Consider the following 21,079-nt stretch of genomic DNA (forward strand, 5'->3'; position numbering starts at 1 on the left):
CGTGAAACAAATCAAGCAGCGGATTGTGATCCGTGGCCGTTATTCGTAGAGTCATTTCCTGTGCTGACCTTTCCTCTGACGTCCTGCCATGTAGCACCGAAGCGTCTACCAGTAGATGCGAGAAGGCTCTCCTCCTCATCTGCCTCGGCTTCCTCGTCAATTTGAGAGAGGTCAAGTTTGGGTGTGCGGAAAAGGGCTGTAATAAAAACAACAAGGAACACGCCAAGGAAGGCAAATTGAGCCCAAAAGTCGACCAGACCAAAGAATGGCCATGTGATAGTGATGCGGTTGAGGAACGTTGACATCACTGATGGGGTACAAACATCCTTGGCATGCTTGTACTTGAGCGCCTCGGAACAAGCGTGGATCATGTCTGAGTGGCCTCTGCAGTCGGGTTGCTCTCCCGGATGAGCGGGCTCGTTGGAGCAGAATGTTTGAGTTCCATAGGTAGAATATTGGGGTGCGACCAACATGGCGATACCGTAGTTCATAGCCAAGATGATCAATCCCAACATAACAGTGGCAATAAGAAGAGCTTGAGGCGCTGTTCTACCCTTGCGAATCTGGAAGATGCGAACCCAAAGGAACCGGATGCCAACCGTCGCGATACCAGAAATGGAGCTGCTGAAGAAGAAGAGCACAAGCAGGGCCATGAGAATATAGTCGACAGGGAAAGCCTTGGCGGCCTTGACAAAGATAAAGTTCATGGGCTGGAAAACATGGATCTGACCGAGGATGTAACCACACTTTTGCTTGCAGACCGAGTTCTTGGCCTTGTCAATGCCGGTGATGAGCATAGACACCCAGATAAAAACAGAGAGAAGCAGGAGAAGAATTCCACCGATAAGCTTGACAGGTCGAAAGACAGCGCACACCTTGAGCCAAGCCTGATAGACCTTGCTGTGGCCTTCGCCCTGAGCTTCAGCTGCGAGTCTCTCACGTCGTACCAGTGTCTGTTCTTCTCTAACCAAAGCATCCAACTCTCGTTGATCCTTTCGGGACATTTCCTCTTGTCGACCGGCGTTGCGCATCTCAATCTGTCGCTGACGTTCACGATTCTGCTCTAGTTGCGAAGTGGTGGACTGGTGAAGTTGAGGGGCCGAGATTGAAGGTGCAGCCTTGATGAAGGAAATCGGGAGAAGAGCGAGGCCAGCACCAGTGTAGACAACGTAGAGTAAAGTACCCATTGTGAGCAGGAGACCGAGAGCAAAAGTCAAGGCCTTTTCGCCATGGTTTTGAGCGACGAGCTTCTTGAAGTAGTCGAGATCCCAGTGGGACTGAGAGCTATCGCCGGCTGCAGGTACAAAGAATCCCAACAGGAATAGAACCACGACGAATGCAACGAAAAAGAGGGTGTACTTGGCTGCGGCCAGGAAGCGACTGCCTAGTGTTCGACCCTCCTCCTCTACTTCAATCTCGTCATACTCTTCATGCCAGAAGTAGGCGAAAGGAATAACGATCAGACAGAGAATTGCATCGAAACTGTACAAGCTGTAATAGACGACCTTGAGAGTGTAGAGGATACTGTCGATACGTTCGGGTGTAGCCCAATCCTTCTTGGCACCAAGTGTTGCAGAGGCGGTGGCAGAGACGAGAGCGATATCGACGGGTAGTAGCAGAACCGTAGCGAGTAGTGAAGTCAAGCTGACAATAGCGACGATGCTGACGACGGCGGATCGTTCACGGGGAGTCTGCCATGTGAATGTGGTGATGATGGCTGCAATCAGACAGAGGCCTACGGCGATGGCATAAGCGACCCAGATCAAACTGGTCTGGACGAGGCCTGCGTGGGCCATGATGAATAGTAGCGACGCTGAATTGATGAGTCGAACAATGATCAACAATGCAGTTGTAGAGTAGCCACTAGACTAGGTCGCGACCGTGGCGGATTTGGTGGCAGATCGCGGGGATTTAAAGGAAGATCTATCAAATCAAGGGTGACGTCGCTAAAGAAGCGGGATAGACCGGTGTAGCAACGTGATTAGCTTTGCTCAATCAGAGAAGAGCATGTTGTGAAGAAAACAAGATTCGATCGTCTCGATTGTTTAGCTCAAAGCTCGACCTTAAGCAGTTGATGTTTCGTGACGCAATCTATACGCTAGCGTTACTCAAGTGGGGATACTTGACTCCCTGTTGTTTTAGAGGTCTCCACTGTATTTACAGCGGATTGCCCGGAAGACGGCTCACTGATAATCCGTCCTGAGCTTAAGCTCTACTCTTTTGGGTCAATTCAATACCATCACCAACCATAACAACGGTCAAACCCAATTCTTTTCTCTCGACCGCAATAGAATGGTCTCGCTGAAATGCAGGCCTACACCGAGCTCGCAGCTCCTTCAGCTGTTACGCACTCCTTAATCGCTTCCCTCACTTCGGCTACAGCAAACAATCTTGTTGTCGCAAAGGGCTCCCTACTCCAAATCTTTACAACAAAGACCATATCCGCCGAATTCGATCCCGAGAACCAACCTGCTCAACCTACAAAGCCTGAACCCGAATTCGACCACCGCGCAAACGATGATGATGGTCTTGAGTCGTCCTTTCTTGGCGGCGAGTCAATGATTGTCAAAACCGACCGAGCACACAACACAAAGCTGGTCCTCGTCGCAGAGCTTCCACTTGCTGGAGCAGTCACGGGCTTAGCCAAGGTCAAGACCAAACACTCAAAGTGTGGAGGTGAAGCTCTCTTGATAGCGTACAAGGCTGCCAAGCTGTGTATGGCTGTATGGGACTCTGAAAAGAGCACCTTGGAGACCGTTTCCATTCACTACTACGAAAAAGAGGAGCTACATGGTGCGCCGTGGGAACTTTCCTTTGACGAGTATGCGAATTACCTCGCGGCCGATCCTGGCAGTCGATGCGCTGCCTTTCAATTTGGTTCGCGCAATATCGCGATTCTACCATTTCGACAGGCGGAAGAAGACTTGGAGATGGATGATTGGGATGAGGATCTCGATGGGCCACGACCTGTGAAGGAGGCTGCTACAGTCGCCAATGGAGATAGCGACACATTAGAACCACCATATACACCATCTTTTGTTCTCCGTCTTCCGCTGCTTGATCCCAGTCTGCTTCATCCCGTGCACTTTTCTTTTCTGCATGAGTACAGAGAACCGACATTTGGTATCTTGTCGTCTAGCCAGGAACGCGCGCACTCTCTCGGCCAGAAGGACCATCTTACATACAAGGTCTTTACGCTAGATCTACAACAACGAGCTTCAACGACTATTCTTTCTGTCACCGACCTTCCTCGAGATTTGTTCAAGATTCTCGCTTTGCCAGCGCCCGTCGGTGGTGCTTTGCTTATTGGAGAGAACGAGCTGATCCATGTTGATCAGTCGGGTAAAGCCAATGGCGTTGCTGTCAACTCAATGGCTCGACAGATTACATCGTTTAGCTTGACAGATCAAGCGGATCTAAACTTGCGATTGGAGCACTGCGTTGTTGAGCAGTTACATATAGAAAACGGCGAATTGTTACTCGTTCTCAACGATGGTCAAATTGCCATCGTCTCGTTCCAGATTGATGGCCGAACCGTCTCTGGACTTAGCATCAAGATGGTCACAGACGAAAACGGGGGCAATATCCTAAAGAGCCGAGCATCGACAGTATCCAAGCTTGGAAAGAACGCTTTCTTTGTCGGTAGTGAAATGGGCGACTCTATCGTGCTAGGCTGGACAAGGAAAATGGGACAAGAAAAGAGAAGGAAACCTCGTCTAATTGATACAGATATTGCGCTTGACGTGGACGAGCTGGATCTTGAAGATGACGACGATGAGGATGATGATCTTTATGGTACAGAGTCGGCGGCTGCGAAACCAGCTCAAGCACTTGGAGGAGGCAGATCAGGCGAATTGAGCTTCCGCATCCACGATACCTTGCTCAGCATTGCGCCAATTAAAGATCTAACTGCTGGAAAAGCATCGTTTCTTCCCGACAGCGAAGAAATGACTCTTTCAGATGGTGTCGTGTCGGATCTCCATCTTGCGTGTATCGTCGGGCGAGGAAAGGCTGGCTCGCTGGCCATTCTCAACCGAAACATTCAACCCAAGATTATCGGACGATTCGAATTCCCAGAGGCTCGAGGATTCTGGACCATGTCTGTCAATAAACCATTGCCTAAAGCACTTGGGGGAAGTGCTGGCGTTGGCGATGAGTATGAGGCTTTTGCACAACACGATAAGTATATGATTGTGGCCAAGGTCGACCTTGACGGTTACGAGACTTCAGACGTGTATGCCCTTACTGGTGCTGGATTCGAAACGCTAAAGGATACCGAGTTCGATCCTGCGGCTGGATTTACTGTCGAGGCCGGAACAATGGGCAAGCAGATGAGAATCATTCAAGTTCTCAAGTCTGAAGTTCGCTCCTACGATGGAGGTGAGTTGTTTTTCTCAGGAATTTCTATATATACTGACTATTCCAGATCTGGGACTTACTCAGATTCTGCCCATGCTCGACGAGGAAACTGGGGCAGAACCTAGAGTCACCAGTGCCAGCATTGTTGATCCCTACCTGCTCCTCATCCGTGATGACAGTAGTCTTTTACTAGCACAAATCGACAGTAACAATGAGCTCGAAGAGGTGGAAAAGATGGATGCTACACTCCAGAATACAAAGTGGCATGCTGGATGTCTGTATGCTGATACCAAGGGCGCTTTCCAACTCGGCGACAAGGTTGAGGCCGAAAAGATCATGATGTTCCTGCTCAGCTCTACAGGTGCACTACATGTAAGTGTCGCCGTTCTTCAGATTTATAGCTACTGACTTGATAGGTGTATGCTCTTCCTGATCTCTCAAAGCCCGTTTACGTTGCTGAAGGTCTCTCTTACGTGCCACCTCACTTATCAGCCGATTACACCCTTCGACGAGGTTTAGCAAAGGAGACTCTACGTGAGATTTTGGTAGCTGACCTCGGCGACAACATTTCCCAATCCCCATACCTCATTGTAAGTCCCCTCCACACTTGTCGAATCACTCTAACATCGTCAGCTCCGAAACCAATCCGACGACCTCACCATCTACGAACCTATCCGTCATGTAAGACCCGGTGAAAATAACTTATCTTCAGCTCTCAGCTTCAAAAAGACATCCAACGTAACATTAGCTACAACACCCGCCCAAACAGAGCAAGACGACGATGTAGAGCAACCCCGTTTCATGCCCATGCGCAGATGCGCAAACATCAACGGCTACAGCACAGTCTTTCTTCCTGGCCCATCACCAAGTTTCGTCCTCAAGTCCAGCAAGAGTATTCCCCGTGTCATCGGTCTTCAAGGCCTCGGTATCCGCGGAATGAGCTCGTTCCACACAGAGGGTTGTGATCGTGGCTTTATCTGTTCAGACGACAAGGGCATCGCGCGCGTCACTCAGTTTCCATCCGACACCAACTTTACCGAACTCGGCATCTCGGTCAAGAAAGTCCATCTGGGATCTGACGTTCGCGGCATCGCATATCATCAACCCACCGGTGCTTACATCGCAGGCTGTATGATAAGAGAACCTTTTGAACTTCCCAAAGATGATGATTATCACAAGGAGTGGGCTAAGGAAACACTCACTTTCCCTCCAACCATGCCCCGCGGCGTCTTGAAACTCATTAGCCCCATCACCTGGACCGTCATTCACGACATTGAGCTCGAATCCTGCGAGGCAATCGAGTGCATGAAGACTCTACACCTTGAAGTCTCGGAAGATACAAAAGAACGTCGCTTCCTCGTTGCAGTCGGCACAGCCGTTTCAAAGGGTGAAGACCTACCCATCCGCGGCCGCGTGCACGTCTTTGACATCGTAACCGTCATCCCCGAGCCCGGCAAGCCAGAAACAAACAGACGTCTCAAAGCCATCGCCCGCGAAGACATTCCCCGCGGCGGCGTCACTGCCATTTCTGAAATCGGTACCCAAGGTCTTATGCTCGTCGCCCAGGGTCAAAAGTGCATGGTCAGAGGCCTGAAGGAAGATGGATCTCTTCTTCCGGTCGCTTTTCTGGATATGAGCTGTCATGTGTCCAGCGCGCGCGAACTCTCACGTACTGGTCTTTGTCTCATGGCTGATGCGTTCAAGGGTGTTTGGTTTGCCGGTTATACCGAAGAACCGTATACTTTCAAGGTTCTAGGTAAAAGTCATGGTCGATTACCAGTTGTGGTGGCGGATTTTCTTCCTGATGGTGATGATCTTGCTATTGTTGCGGCGGATGTAGATGGTGATTTGCATATCCTCGAGTTCAACCCCGAGCGTAAGTCTTTTTCTACAAATCACAAATACATGCTAACACTCTGACACAGACCCCAAATCTCTTCAAGGCCACCTCCTTCTCCACCGCACATCCTTCTCCGTCTCACCAAACCCCCCATCAACAACCCTCCTCCTCCCACGCACAACACCCCCCAGCCAACCAACCCCTCAAGACCCCCCACACGTTCTTCTCCTCGCATCTTCCTCGGGTCACTTATCCAGCCTGATTCCCCTTCCGGAAACAGCATACCGTCGTCTCCTCTCTGTAACAAACCAGCTCCTCCCTGCGCTTACACCACACGGCGGGCTAAACGCCAAAGCGCATAGACTGCCTGACGGAATACGACCTGTGGGCGTTGAAGCAGCGGGTGGAAGAGCGATTGTTGATGGAGCAGTGTTGGCTAGATGGGCTGAGTTGAGCGCTGCAAAGAGGGCTGAGATTGCGGGCAAGGGTGGTTATGATGGTGTTGAGGAGTTGAGGGAGGAGTTGGAGGGTGTGTTGGGATGGAGTGGTATGTCGTATTTTTAGATAAGTGAATAGAGAACATATATAGTTATCGTAATACTGGGCAGACAATAGAATACTTACAATTGGAAGCATCATTATTCTACTGTTATTCATAGTGGTATGTGAAGTTGTGTAGTTATAGCAAGCAACGCCAACAAAAGCCCAATCAGCTGGGTAACAGACGCGCACGATGGTGAGAATGATGGTTCACTTGAACCAAGAAGCAGGACGAATTTCTTGATAACTTGAGAACTCAGTTTATCTGATCTCTACACGAGATCAGCTATCATCATCGTCCTTGTTATATTTCCCCCAGATACCCACGTTTTGGTTGAGCACTTGCATTCATGCTTTTCATCCCTGAATCGTAGCCGTGTTAAGAACATGTGTGTTGGCACCATATCTGATGAGGAAAGGTTTTGATTTCGGCTTGGGGATTCTTGTTTATTTATAGGCAGGCTTCGGTATTCATCACGTGAGCCAAACTCATTTTCCTGTGACACTGCACTTCCACAATAACTAACTTCGATTTCTTATCAGACTTCCTCTCATGCATTTACTGCGAAAAGAAACTTCCCTCCGACCACTTATAACAAACCTTGTCATTTGCCTTTACACAAAACTACCGCGTTGTGAAAAGTCCCGACAGCCCGGGCCTCATCTTCAGCTAGAGGTATTCTCAATTGTCCTGGTTATCAGCTTAATCTAAATGTTTAGATTTATCAACAGATGTTCTTCACAAAGTATTTTAACCTAATATTCCATACGCCCATGGTTGCCATTCATTAATGTGTAACATGGTCACTATATGGTGCATGCCTCAGATGCCAATATGCCTACAGGGAAAAGTGGCAAGGTCATTGGGAACTGGGAACTGATATAGCTCACCAAAGGCACATCGAGTTAAGGGCATCGACACCTTTTTGTTTATTCATTTATTTATTTCTAGACTGTTCTATTCCATATGAGGTGCCTCTACTTCCAAAGGGATACCCGCCTGTCTACAGCGAAACCTGGTGATGTTGCAGCATACCACTCCAGACATCAGGGAAGGAACCACCAGTACACGACACAACAACCCGCATCCCCCACCTTCCTTTATATGAAGACGAAACAAGGGTATATAAACCAAAATAGCAAAGGTTTTTAGTAACGCCCAATGATGAGCACTCTTGTTAATGCTTTTCATCCCTGAATCGTAGCTGTGTTAAAAACATTAGTTTCAAAACCATATCTGAGGGCTGACTGTACAGTGGGTTGGGTAGTAGTGCGGCAGTCATTTTTTGCATATTTCTACTAATTTTCCTCGACCAGATCTCTGACTATCCATCGAGTCGGCGTGTGTGCTGGCGCGGTGGTGTCTCCCAGACATCGCTGCTTCCCGGATGGTCCAGCGGTGACAACTTTTCTCAGCTACAGTCCCAACGATACTGTTCAAGTCTGAGATGTTTGAATAACTCAAGGCTATCTTCCTTTAAAAGAGGCAAGGGTTAGAAACATGTGGTTTTGTTAATATATACGAGATTATTTTGGTGAATTTCTGACCATAGATGGTGCCACATGCTTTACAGACATGGACTACCTCTATTTATACACACAATAGGTGGGCGGGTAAGTACATCGTGTCTATAGCCATTTCTAGAAACGATTACTCGATGATTGCTCTGATAGAGTAACCAAATCCTTACACAACCCACAAAACCTTCCTTCAACCGTGCTTTTGTACCTATTGTGTGAGAATTATATCTTCATATTGACTTTTGAGCTGGTAGTATCCCAATTCTATCCCACCTTCAGAATGCCGTTCATCTAATGTAAGCTACATGACCGCATGGGTATTGCTGTATGTGTATTATCCCACATCAATTTGTGTGAGAATAAGGTTGCTCTAAGAGCCCTATTTTTCGTGACGAGGCTGCATCTATCGAGGTCATATTAAACTTCGAGGGATACCCATATCTATCAATTATCCCACATCAATTTGTGTGAGAATAAGGTTGCTCTAAGAGCCCTATTTTTCGTGACGAGGCTGCATCTATCGAGATCATATTAAACTTCGAGGAACACCCACATCAAGTATATGTATTATAGTTTCGGGCTCGCTTGGTCTTTTGTGTGTCTTTGTGTTAAAGGAAGGATAAGTGGGTTGCATAGCAGGTCTTGCTTTTGTATTTGTGTGAGATTGAGGTTGCTCTAAGAGCCCTATTTTTCGTGACGAGGCTGCATCTATCGAGATCATATCAAACTTCGAGGAACACCCACATCAAGTATATGTATTATAGTTTCGGGCTCATGGACACTGGTCACTCTGAAACTGCAGGACAGGTATCTCTCCTCAAGGGAACAACTCGGCTGTATTCTAGACTTTACATGTCTATCTATCAGCATCTCAAAACTAAACAGGTATAAAACATTCTTTTCCCAAAACTCTTTTTACCAAGAGATACTATATCAGTACTTTCATCCGATACATATACAACACCCAAACCATCCATCATGTCTTGTTGACAAACGTACATCATAATCCCAATCCTCGCGCAAACCATAACGCCAATCCCAAGCTTAATAAAACAGGAAATACATTGGTCGTTTACTCAACTTCGCTAGCCTTTTTGCGTCGAATGCTGCCGAAGCGCTTTCGTAGACCGTCGCTCAATTTGTGGCGGCCTGTTGAGTTGTTGCGACGAATGTCAGTGCCGTTTGAGTATTCGGGGGTTGTGCGAGGGTTCTCGCTGAAGCTACGGTTATGAGTAAAGGCAGGGCGCTGGCTGGTACCCATGTTGGAAGAGAGCTCGTATTCGGCGGGACCACCTCGACGGTTGCGCTTGTGCTCCTTGAGGTCCTTCTCGTAAGTGTAAGAAGGCTCACCCTTGCCCTTCAGATCGTCGGGATGATATTGCTGTGAAAATTAGTAAAGATTCTCGAGTCTGGCGTAGAAATACTTACAATACCGTCCCAACGCTTGTACGCACCACCAGTGGCGTCGGGTTCTCTCATGAGATCAGCACCCTCCTCATAGTTGATGGTGTTTCCACTAAAGTCCCGCTCGCCGTTGGGAATATCGGCAGTGCCCTGTAGAGGCATCTTCTTCTTGAGGGAGTCCTGGATGTTTTCTCGCGGGGTGGCGCGGAGAGCTTCTCGGTTAGATTCCTCTACAGCCGCGACGGGCGAATACTTCTTGTTGCGATTACGGCTTGCGAGAGTGGCATCATAGGGACCGCCATGATGATAGGTTCCACCAATTGTGTCAAGAGCGTCAATGGTATCAGTCATGGGCATTTGCTTGCGTCGCAGATGAGGAGAACGATCAGCTGCGCGAGCCTCCTTTCTAAGGATGTCGAGAGGACGGTGAGACATGTCGCCTGGGTATCTTTGATTCAGTGAACGTTGACGGGAGACTCCGCAGTTGTTGGCGCTAAAGCTGCGGTTATGCTGGACTGGAGGTCGGCTGCGATGAGCAGGAACTCGAGCGCTTGCTGAACGGTTGACCGAAGAAACAGTGAATGGGTTGTTGCTTGGGCCAGGAGGAGAGTTTGGTGGAGAGATTGAGACTGAAGGGACAGATGATTCACGTCGTGAAGCTGCAGCGTCCGAGAATGGATTGGAAGAGTGAAAGCTGTCGCGAGTTGGACTGGCAGAAGTGGGTGGAGTAGGATAGCTTCCGTGATGTTTACGGGTTGATCGCTGCTTGTTTTTGCTCTCGGAACGATCTTTGCTTGAAGTTGAACTGGAGCTCTCAAGAGAATAGCTGCGGAATTGAGCTGAAAGGTTGCCGATACCGGTGTCTTGGTTTGGTTCAGGTTCGTTTAAAGGATCAAGTAGATAAGCCTTGGCCTATGAATCATTGTTAGACATGAAGATTAAATAGGTGACAAGTGGTGTGTTGTGAGGAACGTCATCGGGCTTGCGTGTACTTTGGGCTGTGGCATAACCCAAGCATGGTTGGTTACTTGGCTTGCATCAAGAAAACAGCCAAGCAGCCGTCAATCTTGGTGATCGACATTGACGCAAGACAACCACGGTACGTAACGATAAGGGTCTTTTTTTCTTTTGTCCCTGACGTCTTTTTTTCCATCACTGAAAGATGCTGGGATGACGTTGATTTAGGTAGAGAGCGGACCCTGAAGCGCTTGAACCAAGGAACAGACGGAAAAGAAAAGAATGGGCCATGATGGTGGGAGAACAAGGGTATCGATTTAGCTCAGGTAAGGGTCCAAAACTTACCCATTGCTTGTCACTTGTGTCTGTCATGGTGGCGACAATTGTTTTGTATTTTTTCGAGTTGCGCAAACAGTTGTAGTTTGTCGGTGATTAGAGTTGACTGTGAGTGAAGCGGCTCGATTGTAGTTGATGCGATGCGGTGCGATACTAGACAGATGCGATGATTCTGTGTTGCAATGTCTATTCGTCGTCGTGATTGTAGTTCTTTATGCGACAGAGATGATGTTTCTTTTTGGTACAAGACAGTATAGACTAGAGGATACAGAGAGAAAGAACGGAATCAAACGGTGGGATGGATGGGAGGACATGCAGCCTCTTTATTTAAGGAAGGCACGGCACGGCATGGCACCCACCATGATCCCAAAAGGAATAAAAGAGAAGCTCTCCATTTTCTTAGTAGCTACATACGTACGTAAGGCACAGGTACCGGAGCATGTGAGGTCCATGGATCTACATCTTGGAGCGGTCTCGTCCCCCCTCCATCCCCATCATGCGCCCATTCACAGCCATAGCGGGGTGAGCAAAAGCTCTCGTGATGCCCATTCTAATTCTAGCCGCTTCATCCATCCGCTATCGACGCCTCTTTTTAACGAAAAAGGGACTTTCCAGGCGTTTGGGTTTCTGGGTCAAGGGAGCCGAAGTCGGTACTAAAACGTTACAGTAGAGAGAGGTACCTAGGTGTGGTAGTTGTCACATCCACCATTAGCTAGGTCCCGCATGTCAATCCCTCAGTCAATCAGTCATGTCTCGCACTTTATGAGCCGATCCCTTTTTCTTTAGTCTTTTCTTCCAATCGCGGCAGGCTCGGAAGTAGACGACGTCAGCTAACACGAGATTTAAGCTCAGACGGCTGTCATAAATCAATCTACAGCATGAAGAAATACAATTTAAAAAAGACAAGGAGATCCTCGTTAGAGTCAAGTCAGGTCAGCTGAGCATTTAATGCAATGCACAGGGTCCAGTCCAAGCTCTCTCGCTACTGCTTGTAGGGACCAGACTTAGTTGGGCGGCGTTCTCCAATCGAGTGGCTTAACAGTAACGCTCGCTTCTTTTCCCCAAGAAACGGATGACAGCTGGCAGACCCTCTAAAGTCTAGGCCACTTGAATCAATGCTCAGTGGAGATTCATCAACAGACCGCTATTAAACATTTATGCATTTGAATATTAATATCAACATTGATTATTGAAACAAATGTTCTTCTCTTTCTTTCTGATTCTCATCATCTCTGATATCACAACCAAGAAAACTTTGCTTGTCCGGCCCGCAAGTGACGCAACAATAAGCCATGACGTCCTATTGCTACCCTATTCCAATTGATCAGCAAAAGATAGATATCGGATCTTGCCATGACAAACTTTGACAGCAAAAGTATCATAAGGCTAGTGACAGATATTTTTATCAGCAAATGACAAGACTTGAAGTCAACCCAATCGTCATCAATCGAGTTTGAGCCGCTTTACTTAGCGACCCTGCGACCGTTTATACTGACTGACCCCACTACGGGAATAATTGCCGCGTACCTTAGTACTGAACAATGATCAAACGCGCACTCCAGACACGTAAACAACAAAGAGCCGTTTATCCGTCAGAATAAGCTAGACTTTTGATACATTCATTAGTTATTACGTCTACATGACGTACAACTATGGCACTCGTCGATTATTCTTCATCCGAGTCCGGGTCCGAGCCGGAACCCGATACTCGCTCTGTCAAACGTCGTAAAGGTGACCAGAGTACAGACGGAGCTGCCGGTGCTTCTTCTATGCCGCCTTTGCCTGATACCTTTCATGATCTATATGCTTCCACTGTTCGACAGAGCGTCGTTGATGATCCGAGTTTGCATCAGGGACGGAAGAGGCAGGTTCCTCATGTAGTCGGCAACTGGCCCAGTCATGTCTATACAGAGTGTGAGTCGCCATGCACAGTTACTATTACAAAACTAATTCATTCAGGGCATCCATCTACTGAACAGCACAAACTTCTCACTGCTCTTATTGCCGACATTGAGGAACAGGTGTCGAGTGACACCAAGCTCTTTAATTTCCTGACAAGCGATCTGGGATCACCTCTACCACTTCACGTCAGCTTGTCTCGTCCATTGTCACTCACAACAGGAAACAAGGATGAGTTTCTAGATAAAATAACAGAATCCTTTAACAACAGTGGCGTCCCACCCTTTGTCATCAAGCCCCAGGGCCTCGCATGGTTCAGATCACCAGATTCAGACCGCACATTTCTCGTCCTCCGCGTCGCGAGGGTTGCCGACACCAAGGATAAAGCGATCCCTCTAAATCCAGAACTCACCAGCTTACTATCAAGGAGCAACTCGGTAGCAGCACAATTTGATCAACCGACGTTGTATCAACGAGATCAAAGAGAGCCTGTCGGAAGTGCTTTCCACGTCTCTATTGGATGGACGTTTCATTTACCGGTGGATGAAATGTCGCTCAAGACACTGCGGTTGTTTAAACAGTCCAAGTTTGACGATATACGCAAATGGGAGATCAGTGTGCCGGGGATCAAGGTCAAGATTGGAAATGTTGTGAATCACATTTCGCTCAAGGCTGGCCGAAGAGGTGCGCCGTCAAAGTCGACATCTTTTCTCGAGTCATGATTCGGGGTCCATTTTACGTCATTGGCTGGAAAGGGTCGACGGTAGAAGCAGTTACTGCCGGAGTGTCCGAGTACACCGGATGATTTGACTGAGATTAGATTCGGCTTTCCAGAGTATCGGGGTCAATAAACTTGTTGCTATGCTACCAGCGATCATTCCGGGACTTGAAACCTTGTTGGGTCAAATGAGAAGGAATGACTGCAGTGTCAGGCGAATCGGACGAAACGTAAACATGGCCACATCAAAGCAACGTCAGTCGAACGAGCGGATTGTTCGGAGACCAACACAAAATACAGTGACATCATATGACGTGACATGGATCTTGAAGAAAAAAGAGAGATTTGGGAGCTGAGAAGAGGATACAACAACTGAACGTCATGGAATGCAAGATGAGGCCATTCCAAAGACTCTAGCTATCGTCAAGAAATAAAAGCTCAAGGAAATGAGACTGCAAGAGACACGGGACGATGATAAGACAGGCGTGGGAGCCACGTGCTTTGATCTCAACGGTTTCTTTGCTTGGGTCAATACGAGAAGAAATCTGGTATCAGGGAGAAGCAAGAATGCAAGATATTAATGTTTACGTCGTGCTTCTACATGAGTGTGTTGATATTGTGGCATTACCCCGTAAACAAGTGTCATCAAATATGGCTATAAAATATACCCGGACCATGCTGAGGATGAAACTGATACCGGTAGTCGAAAGTTGTTTTGAAGATCAAACGGTTGTTAGGGTCCTAAAGACGGGAGATGGGATCCCTGTCTGTAAAATGAGGAATCATGCTGTCGATCAATGTTGCATTGGAGGGGTAAAGACGAAGCACGATGGTTTTGTATTAAGTAGAGTAAACAGGAGCTATGACTTGGACAGCTGAAGCCTCAAAATGTTGATTCAAGGGCAGCTTATCAGAGACATTTGGGGAGGAGAGAAGCCATTGGTCGTGCATACGTATTATTAGACTTTGGTCCCAGATTGATTGGCTCATTAAACTTGTTCGTAATCTAGATATTTCCTCCAAACTCAAGGGAGTCGTTGCTTGGGAGGCCAAAGGTAGATGAATTTAGGTGATACAATAGAAACCTTTTGTTTACTTTCTACTGCCCCTCCAAAACTCAATCTACCCCACCTAGATTGCTTATTGACCAGTAATCATCCACCAAATTAGGGATCCATCCCAGTCTGGATAGGCTCCTTCCAGTGCTATCAGCCATCATCTCATCTCATCCTCTCATCTTATTGCTTTTGTCTTTCTTGTCTTGCCTTGCCTTGCCTTCCATTTCAGGTTGCCTTTGCAAAACAAAAGTCAAAGTCATCCTCAACACCATCACCAAAATTTGTATCCTCCCCATCTTTCTCCTCTCTTCTTTTTTTTCTCTCTCCATCTTTCTTCCACCACAAGACAAAATATATCTTGGTCACTTCATCCAAGATATAAACCTTTTTCTTCCTCAGGGAACTCTTTACTTTATTTTCCGTCAGATTCTTTCGGGCAACGGCTTTCTCTGAGCGATCAACAGACCAAACCGCTTCTAGACGAACCCCTCGTCTCCATATCAAAGTTCCTTACCCCGGGAAATCTTTGACCGCCTCCGAAGACCCAGCCCAACCTCGCGCTGCGCAAGATTTGAACTTTTGCCGATCTCGCCTGACATTTCCGAAACAACATCCGCAAATCTTGTGTTTACTCGTCTCTACCGAATCGCGCCTCTCTTCGACGTCAAGTTGTATCGCGACATTGAGAGGAATCTTTATCCGACGGAACTGTTTTTGACCCGCCCTCACCAATCGATCGGCCGAGCTCTTGTGCCCCCCTCCCCGCACCTTGGACAATTTGGAGCTCTGTTCTCCCCCTCCCTCGTCAAAACTCGAATAAACAACAAAAAAAGTATCACGCAGACACAGCAAAAATGCCTTTCGACATTGACACCACTCGCCGGAATAAGGCGCCTCGACCTCTCTCAGACTCGGAACGCGCCCGCGTAGAAGAGTTTATCGACTCGATCCACTACTCTGCCAGATACTCCGACAGCGAATACGAGTACCGTCACGTTCAACTCCCCAAAGCCATGCTCAAGGCCATTCCCAAAGATTACCACGACTCTTCAAAGGGAACCCTCAAGCTTTTGTGGGAGGATGAATGGCGAGCTCTTGGCATTACTCAGGTACTACTCCCTTGCCCGCGTGTCAAGGGTGGGCAACTTTAGAAACAACAGACTGACAATCGCGCAGAGTCTAGGATGGGAACACTACGAAGTCCACGAGCCAGAACCACACATTCTTCTCTTCAAGTATGTTTGAGAATCAGCGGGTTCCACGCCTCTGATAGCTAACATGGTTTCTAGGCGACCGCTCAACTTCCAACCACCTCAGTAATTGACTAGATCCCCACGACTCAGATTTCTCCCCTTAATGTACCATACATATCATTGCACGGAACCCCCTTACACCGGTGCCACCCTCAAAGCCTAGACGCAAGTTCCGCTCATCGACATTGAGATGTAAAGAAAAACAAGAGACTTTTATGGTTCAACACCCTCGCAAACGTCCCATTCAGTGCTCCATGGTATACCTTGGCTGCCCCCGTCGAAATGCCAAGTCAAGGGAGGCTCTCTTACCAGTCTCTTGGGTCGAATGTCTAGTGTATGACGTATAGACGGTGGAATTTGGTTCAGGGCGAGTGGAAAGGGGATCTTTGCGAGACTGATGAGTCGCAAAAGTTGGATCCACGCCGTACATGTCCCCAAACAACCAAATGGCATGGGTACATTATAATATGGAGTTTGGATCTGGAACGATCCGGAAGCGCGCCGCGTCGGTGTTTTTGGTTTGGTTGGGCATTTCAACAAGTGTTTTTTTGTTATTGTCGTCTATTTTATCTAACGTGTTTGTTTCATGGAGAGACAGCTGGGGACAAAAAGATGATTGGGCGCGTGTGATTGAATGGAAAGAAATGTGGAGGGATGTGGCTCAGTGATGATACCCTTCTACGAAAGAAGCGCATGATGGGGGAATGACAATGAAATGGGCTTAATGGTAGGGCCTAGATGCGAAAGAAAGAAAGAAATGATACAACAAGACATAAAAACCCGACTGATTTCATTTTTTGTCAATAAGGCATCGCATCGTGTGGCTTGGGTTGAAGAGCGCCACAATTGTGAAACATTTGAGAATAGAATGTCATACGAGGGTATTGGTTGGATGTCTTGGAATAGGATGATTTGTAAGTCACTTTACGAGTATAGATATTCTTGGACATGGGCAGATCAAATCGTCTGATGTTGGGGCGGCTAATGCTTTAATGCATGGCTTCGGACCCTCGGATGACGGTGCAATTTGAATAGCTGTCATCTTTGACGGAGCATCTAAAAGTGGCAATTGATGGTCATGGTCAGTTCTAGATGTGCTTCGCCTCAAATTTGAACAGCCAGCGTGGCATCTTTATATTCCTTCTCCCGTACTTTGAGATATCTGGATACAAGTAGATTCAAGTTTTTATTTATGATCAAGAATTAATTTACTTGCATAAACTGTCTTTATTCTAGCTTCCATTTGTTTGTTGGACAAGAAAAGACAGACACTAAATTAAGGTACCGTTCGATAAATTGGCATCCAGCCTTTCCCTTTTGAGAAAAGTGCTACAGTTCCATCGCCGCCCGCCGAAGCCGTCAACCCACTTTATCTTACCTTGATACGTCGCTTCTTCTTCAACAGCGAAGAAACATTAAGAAGTTGCGCCTTGTTTTCCTTTTTACTTTTCTTTTACTTTTTTACTCTCTTTTGATTCGCCTTCACTCGCTGGCGATTCACTTTCTGTACTCAAGATTGTTACACTACAGTCTCGCATCGCATCGCTTTGGGCGCTCAAGTTACAATGAAGTCCAAGTCTGCCAGCAGACTGTTTTACCTCTCTGTGTTTGCTCTATGGGCTGCACCGGGTTCTTGCGAGGTTTCGAATGATGATTGTCATGTACGTTATTTGTCCGCCACTAAAGTCAACTGCTGACATGTCTAGATCTCGCCCAAGTCCATCGTTGGCGACGCCTGCGCTTCCTATTCCACCCTCGACAAATTAAACCTCTTGACCAAACCCGCCGTCGATGACCTCACACGAAACACCGATTTCTTCTCACACTACCGAGTTAATCTCTTTCACAAAAAATGCCCGTTCTGGGATGACGAGAATGGCATGTGCGGAAACATCGGATGCGCTGTCGAAACTCTGGATAACGAAGAAGACATCCCAGAAATCTGGCGCGCTCATGCCCTAGGTAAACTCGAGGGCCCTCGTGCTCAGCATCCCGGGAAAAAGGCCCAGCGCCAGCACCCCCAGCGACCCCTCGGAGGTCTTTTGGGCGAAAATGTCGGCGAGAGCTGTGTTTTCGAGTACGATGACGAATGCGACGAGCGAGATTACTGTGTTCCTGAAGACGAGAGTGCCAGCTCAAAGGGCGATTACGTGAGCTTGGTTCGAAACCCTGAACGATTCACAGGATACGCTGGCGACGGTGCCAAACAGGTCTGGGACGCCGTCTACCGGGAGAACTGCTTCCAAAAGAGTTCTTTCCCCAAGTCTGCCGATCTCGGTCAGTCTGGTTGGCAGCATGGTCCTGCTGCACAAGACTTTAAACAGATCCTCGATGCAGCCGGTCGCCAGGCTCAGCTTGAGGAGCGTCGTCAAGAGAACCCCAACACACCGTTTGTCGCAAACACTGGCTTCGAGGTTGAAGATGGGTGTCTTGAGAAGCGTGTGTTTTACCGTGTCATGTCGGGAATGCACGCCAGTATCAGCACCCATCTCTGCTGGGATTTCCTCAACCAGACTACCGGAGAGTGGTCTCCCAACCTGAGCTGCTACGAATACCGTCTTCACAAGTTCCCCGATCGCATTGGAAACGTCTACTTTAACTATGCACTCATGACCCGCGCCATTGCCAAGCTCAGCCCGTACCTCCAGAAGGAGGAGTACAAGTTTTGTCTGGGAGATCCCTCTGAGGATGCTGCCACCCGCGCAAAGGTCCTCGAAGTCACCGAGAAAGCTGCTAGCGTTCCTCAAATCTTTGACGAGAGCCTCATGTTTGTCAATGGTGAGGGTCCCTCTCTGAAGGAGGATTTCCGCAACCGTTTCCGCAATGTCAGTCGTCTTATGGACTGCGTTGGCTGCGACAAGTGCCGTCTCTGGGGTAAGCTCCAGACCGCTGGCTACGGAACAGCTCTCAAGATCCTTTTCGAACTGGACAACAACAACGAAGACGTTCCTCATCTCCAGCGAACCGAGATTGTCGCTCTCTTCAACACGTACGCTCGTATCAGCAGCTCTCTCCACAACATTGGTCAATTCCGTCAAATGATGGAAGCCAAGGCTGAGAAGGAAAGACTTGCTGAAGAACTTGCCGAGGAGAAGAAGCGTATCGACGCTGAGAGGGAAAAGCATGCAAAAGAACTCGAAGATCGCCAAAAGGAGGAGCAACGTATCAGGGTTGAGAGGGAAAAGCGCGCCGAGGAACGCAGGAAGGAAAAGACTCCTAACCAAAAGTTGGAGGAGATGTTTGAAGAGGTCAAGGAAGAGGACACAAAGGTTGAACCCGAGGTTGCCAGGAATGACCAGATGGACGATGCTATGAGGGACTTTATTCAGCTTCGTGCAAGAGGTCCCAAGGAGGAGTCCATGATGGGTCATCTTGAGCATGAACTCGCCCAGTTCAAGGGCGTTTTGCGCGTTGTCCTCAATGGGTGGGCACGCACCCCAAGAATGCTGTAAGTTTATGCCTGTTGGACCTAAAGTTAAGTACTAACAATTACAGATGGACCATTGTTAGATATGAAGCTCGACGTGCGTTCCGTAGCTACGTCGGTCTTCCCGTTGGTCCACGAGTGTGGAAGTTTGGATTGCCCAACATTCCCGCGGACAAGGATGAGCTGTGATGAATCATTGCCTTTCTGTACACATGCGATTGCTTTTATTTGACTGTCTATATGATGAATACAACAAATTGGAGATGATGGCATCACTGGCGTTTATGTTGTCCTCTGTTGAGGCGTTGCGATGCATTTCCCTGGCGTTTCTTTGGGTAGATGTGGCTTGCCTGGTCAATTACATAGCGAATACATAAAGTGTTTGTATAACTACACGGATACTATATGAGTGAATGGCGGTGTGTTGAAGTGCAAATGTTGTTATTGTCATTGGCTTGTAGATCCCACTCGAAGGTGCGTCAACAATGAGTTCCTCGCAAGAATTGCTTTTTGAGAATGATTACCTAGGAAAGTAACAGCAACATGGTCTCATTTCAACCCTTAATTTACAATTCACAAGTCAGACTCCAGTTGTATTGCAACCTCTTGATGTTTTTCGTTCTTTAGTCTTCAACTCCAATTGACATGTGGTAATTGGGGGCCAAAAAGGGCTGAGAACTGAGAACAGGGGATCTTTTAGGCTTTGAGGCCCCCAATTGATGGGAGCAGGGATTGTAATGTGAGACCCCGGGGTTGAGATGATGAGTGTGGGTGGGTTGCAGATGCGAGTAAAAGGGGATTTTTGAGATGAGGTAAACAATGAGAGACGATGAGAGATATGGTAAGGGATTTACTTGTATTATCCATTGTAAGTAAGTAAATACGATTCAGTACTTCTCCCATTGAGATAGAAAGAGTCAAGATAGACCAACTCATCACATCACATCACATCACAGCCTTGTCAATCACATATCAACAATATAAACCCGATACCCATGTCCCCCAAGCCCAATTCCTGACATCAATATTCTGTCCCGTCATAAAAAGCAAACAGAATGACATATTTTCAAGGTCCTTTTGCAAAATCAACCTGCATCAGTGAAACAAGCGGTGTTGGTTGTTGGTTCAAGACATTTCTTCTCAACCAATTACATCTCAAAATGCGGTACAGGTACCCTACCAGGCTGGCGGGATTTCCGATCCACCCTTTCTTACCGACCTCTTGGGTTTTTTCTAGTCTCCCAGTCCGTTGGGATGGGTTTCCAAGGATGGAAGGTAGTTGCAGGAATGGAGATTTTGTACCCAAGTGTCTGTTCCAACTGTGATATCTAAACGTGGATAAAAGGCCCGTCTGACTTGAAGCGGGCTTACATATTACCCCAAATGTCCAAGATGAGACGTATTTCCCTGGTTTTTGACATACTTTACAAAGGTTGGGAACCCTGGGGTGAACGGCAAGACCGAGCTTAGAGACAACAACCCCGGACTCCGGGTGTGATTCCGGTGCAGATAATGGGTCCCGTACTGCTGGGACGGAATGGGTGTGGTGGCCGTTTGACAAAGGTCAGCTAGTTTAGTTGCCTTGGACTAGAACCAGATGCTCGGGTCGGTTCATGTTCCTTTGTGTCGGTAACAGAATCCCTGTTTCATTGGAAGCCTTATAACTAGCTGTCAGCTCGCTTCTATGATGTGATAACAATTTCTCGAGGACTTGCCCTTTACACCTTTGTTACTATGGATCTATTGTCTGGTGTTGGTGGCTGTTGT

The 21,079-nt window shown here is 47.6% G+C and overlaps 6 protein-coding genes across 6 annotated transcripts; 4 read left to right on the forward strand and 2 right to left on the reverse strand.

Moving 5' to 3' along the window:
- Positions 1-11: 11 nt before the first annotated feature.
- On the reverse strand, positions 12-1,796 carry FPOAC1_007776 (uncharacterized protein; the record flags this gene model as incomplete). Its single annotated transcript, XM_044852226.1, has 1 exon — positions 12-1,796. The coding sequence occupies one exon, from the start codon at positions 1,794-1,796 to the stop codon at positions 12-14; it is 1,785 nt and encodes a 594-aa protein (XP_044704896.1).
- Positions 1,797-2,306: 510 nt separating this feature from the next.
- FPOAC1_007777 (uncharacterized protein) lies at positions 2,307-6,763 on the forward strand (the record flags this gene model as incomplete). Its single annotated transcript, XM_044852227.1, has 5 exons — positions 2,307-4,380; positions 4,427-4,731; positions 4,776-4,949; positions 4,993-6,235; positions 6,285-6,763. 5 exons carry the CDS (start codon positions 2,307-2,309, stop codon positions 6,761-6,763), a joined length of 4,275 nt encoding a protein of 1,424 aa, XP_044704897.1.
- A 2,569-nt stretch (positions 6,764-9,332) lies between these two features.
- On the reverse strand, positions 9,333-10,993 carry FPOAC1_007778 (uncharacterized protein; the record flags this gene model as incomplete). Its single annotated transcript, XM_044852228.1, has 3 exons — positions 9,333-9,641; positions 9,689-10,576; positions 10,967-10,993. 3 exons carry the CDS (start codon positions 10,991-10,993, stop codon positions 9,333-9,335), a joined length of 1,224 nt encoding a protein of 407 aa, XP_044704898.1.
- A 1,616-nt stretch (positions 10,994-12,609) lies between these two features.
- FPOAC1_007779 (uncharacterized protein) lies at positions 12,610-13,578 on the forward strand (the record flags this gene model as incomplete). The annotated part of the gene is made up of 2 exons (XM_044852229.1): positions 12,610-12,871; positions 12,917-13,578. 2 exons carry the CDS (start codon positions 12,610-12,612, stop codon positions 13,576-13,578), a joined length of 924 nt encoding a protein of 307 aa, XP_044704899.1.
- A 1,908-nt stretch (positions 13,579-15,486) lies between these two features.
- CKS1 (Cyclin-dependent kinases regulatory subunit (Cell division control protein cks1)) lies at positions 15,487-15,952 on the forward strand (the record flags this gene model as incomplete). Its single annotated transcript, XM_044852230.1, has 3 exons — positions 15,487-15,741; positions 15,809-15,867; positions 15,922-15,952. The coding sequence occupies 3 exons, from the start codon at positions 15,487-15,489 to the stop codon at positions 15,950-15,952; spliced, it is 345 nt and encodes a 114-aa protein (XP_044704900.1).
- Positions 15,953-17,450: 1,498 nt separating this feature from the next.
- ERO1 (endoplasmic oxidoreductin-1) lies at positions 17,451-19,501 on the forward strand (the record flags this gene model as incomplete). The annotated part of the gene is made up of 3 exons (XM_044852231.1): positions 17,451-17,546; positions 17,592-19,333; positions 19,381-19,501. 3 exons carry the CDS (start codon positions 17,451-17,453, stop codon positions 19,499-19,501), a joined length of 1,959 nt encoding a protein of 652 aa, XP_044704901.1.
- Between the last annotated feature and the right edge of the window lie 1,578 nt (positions 19,502-21,079).

This window comes from Fusarium poae, chromosome 3 (assembly GCF_019609905.1).
Source record: "Fusarium poae strain DAOMC 252244 chromosome 3, whole genome shotgun sequence".
In the NCBI taxonomy this organism is placed as follows: Eukaryota; Fungi; Ascomycota; class Sordariomycetes; order Hypocreales; family Nectriaceae; genus Fusarium; species Fusarium poae.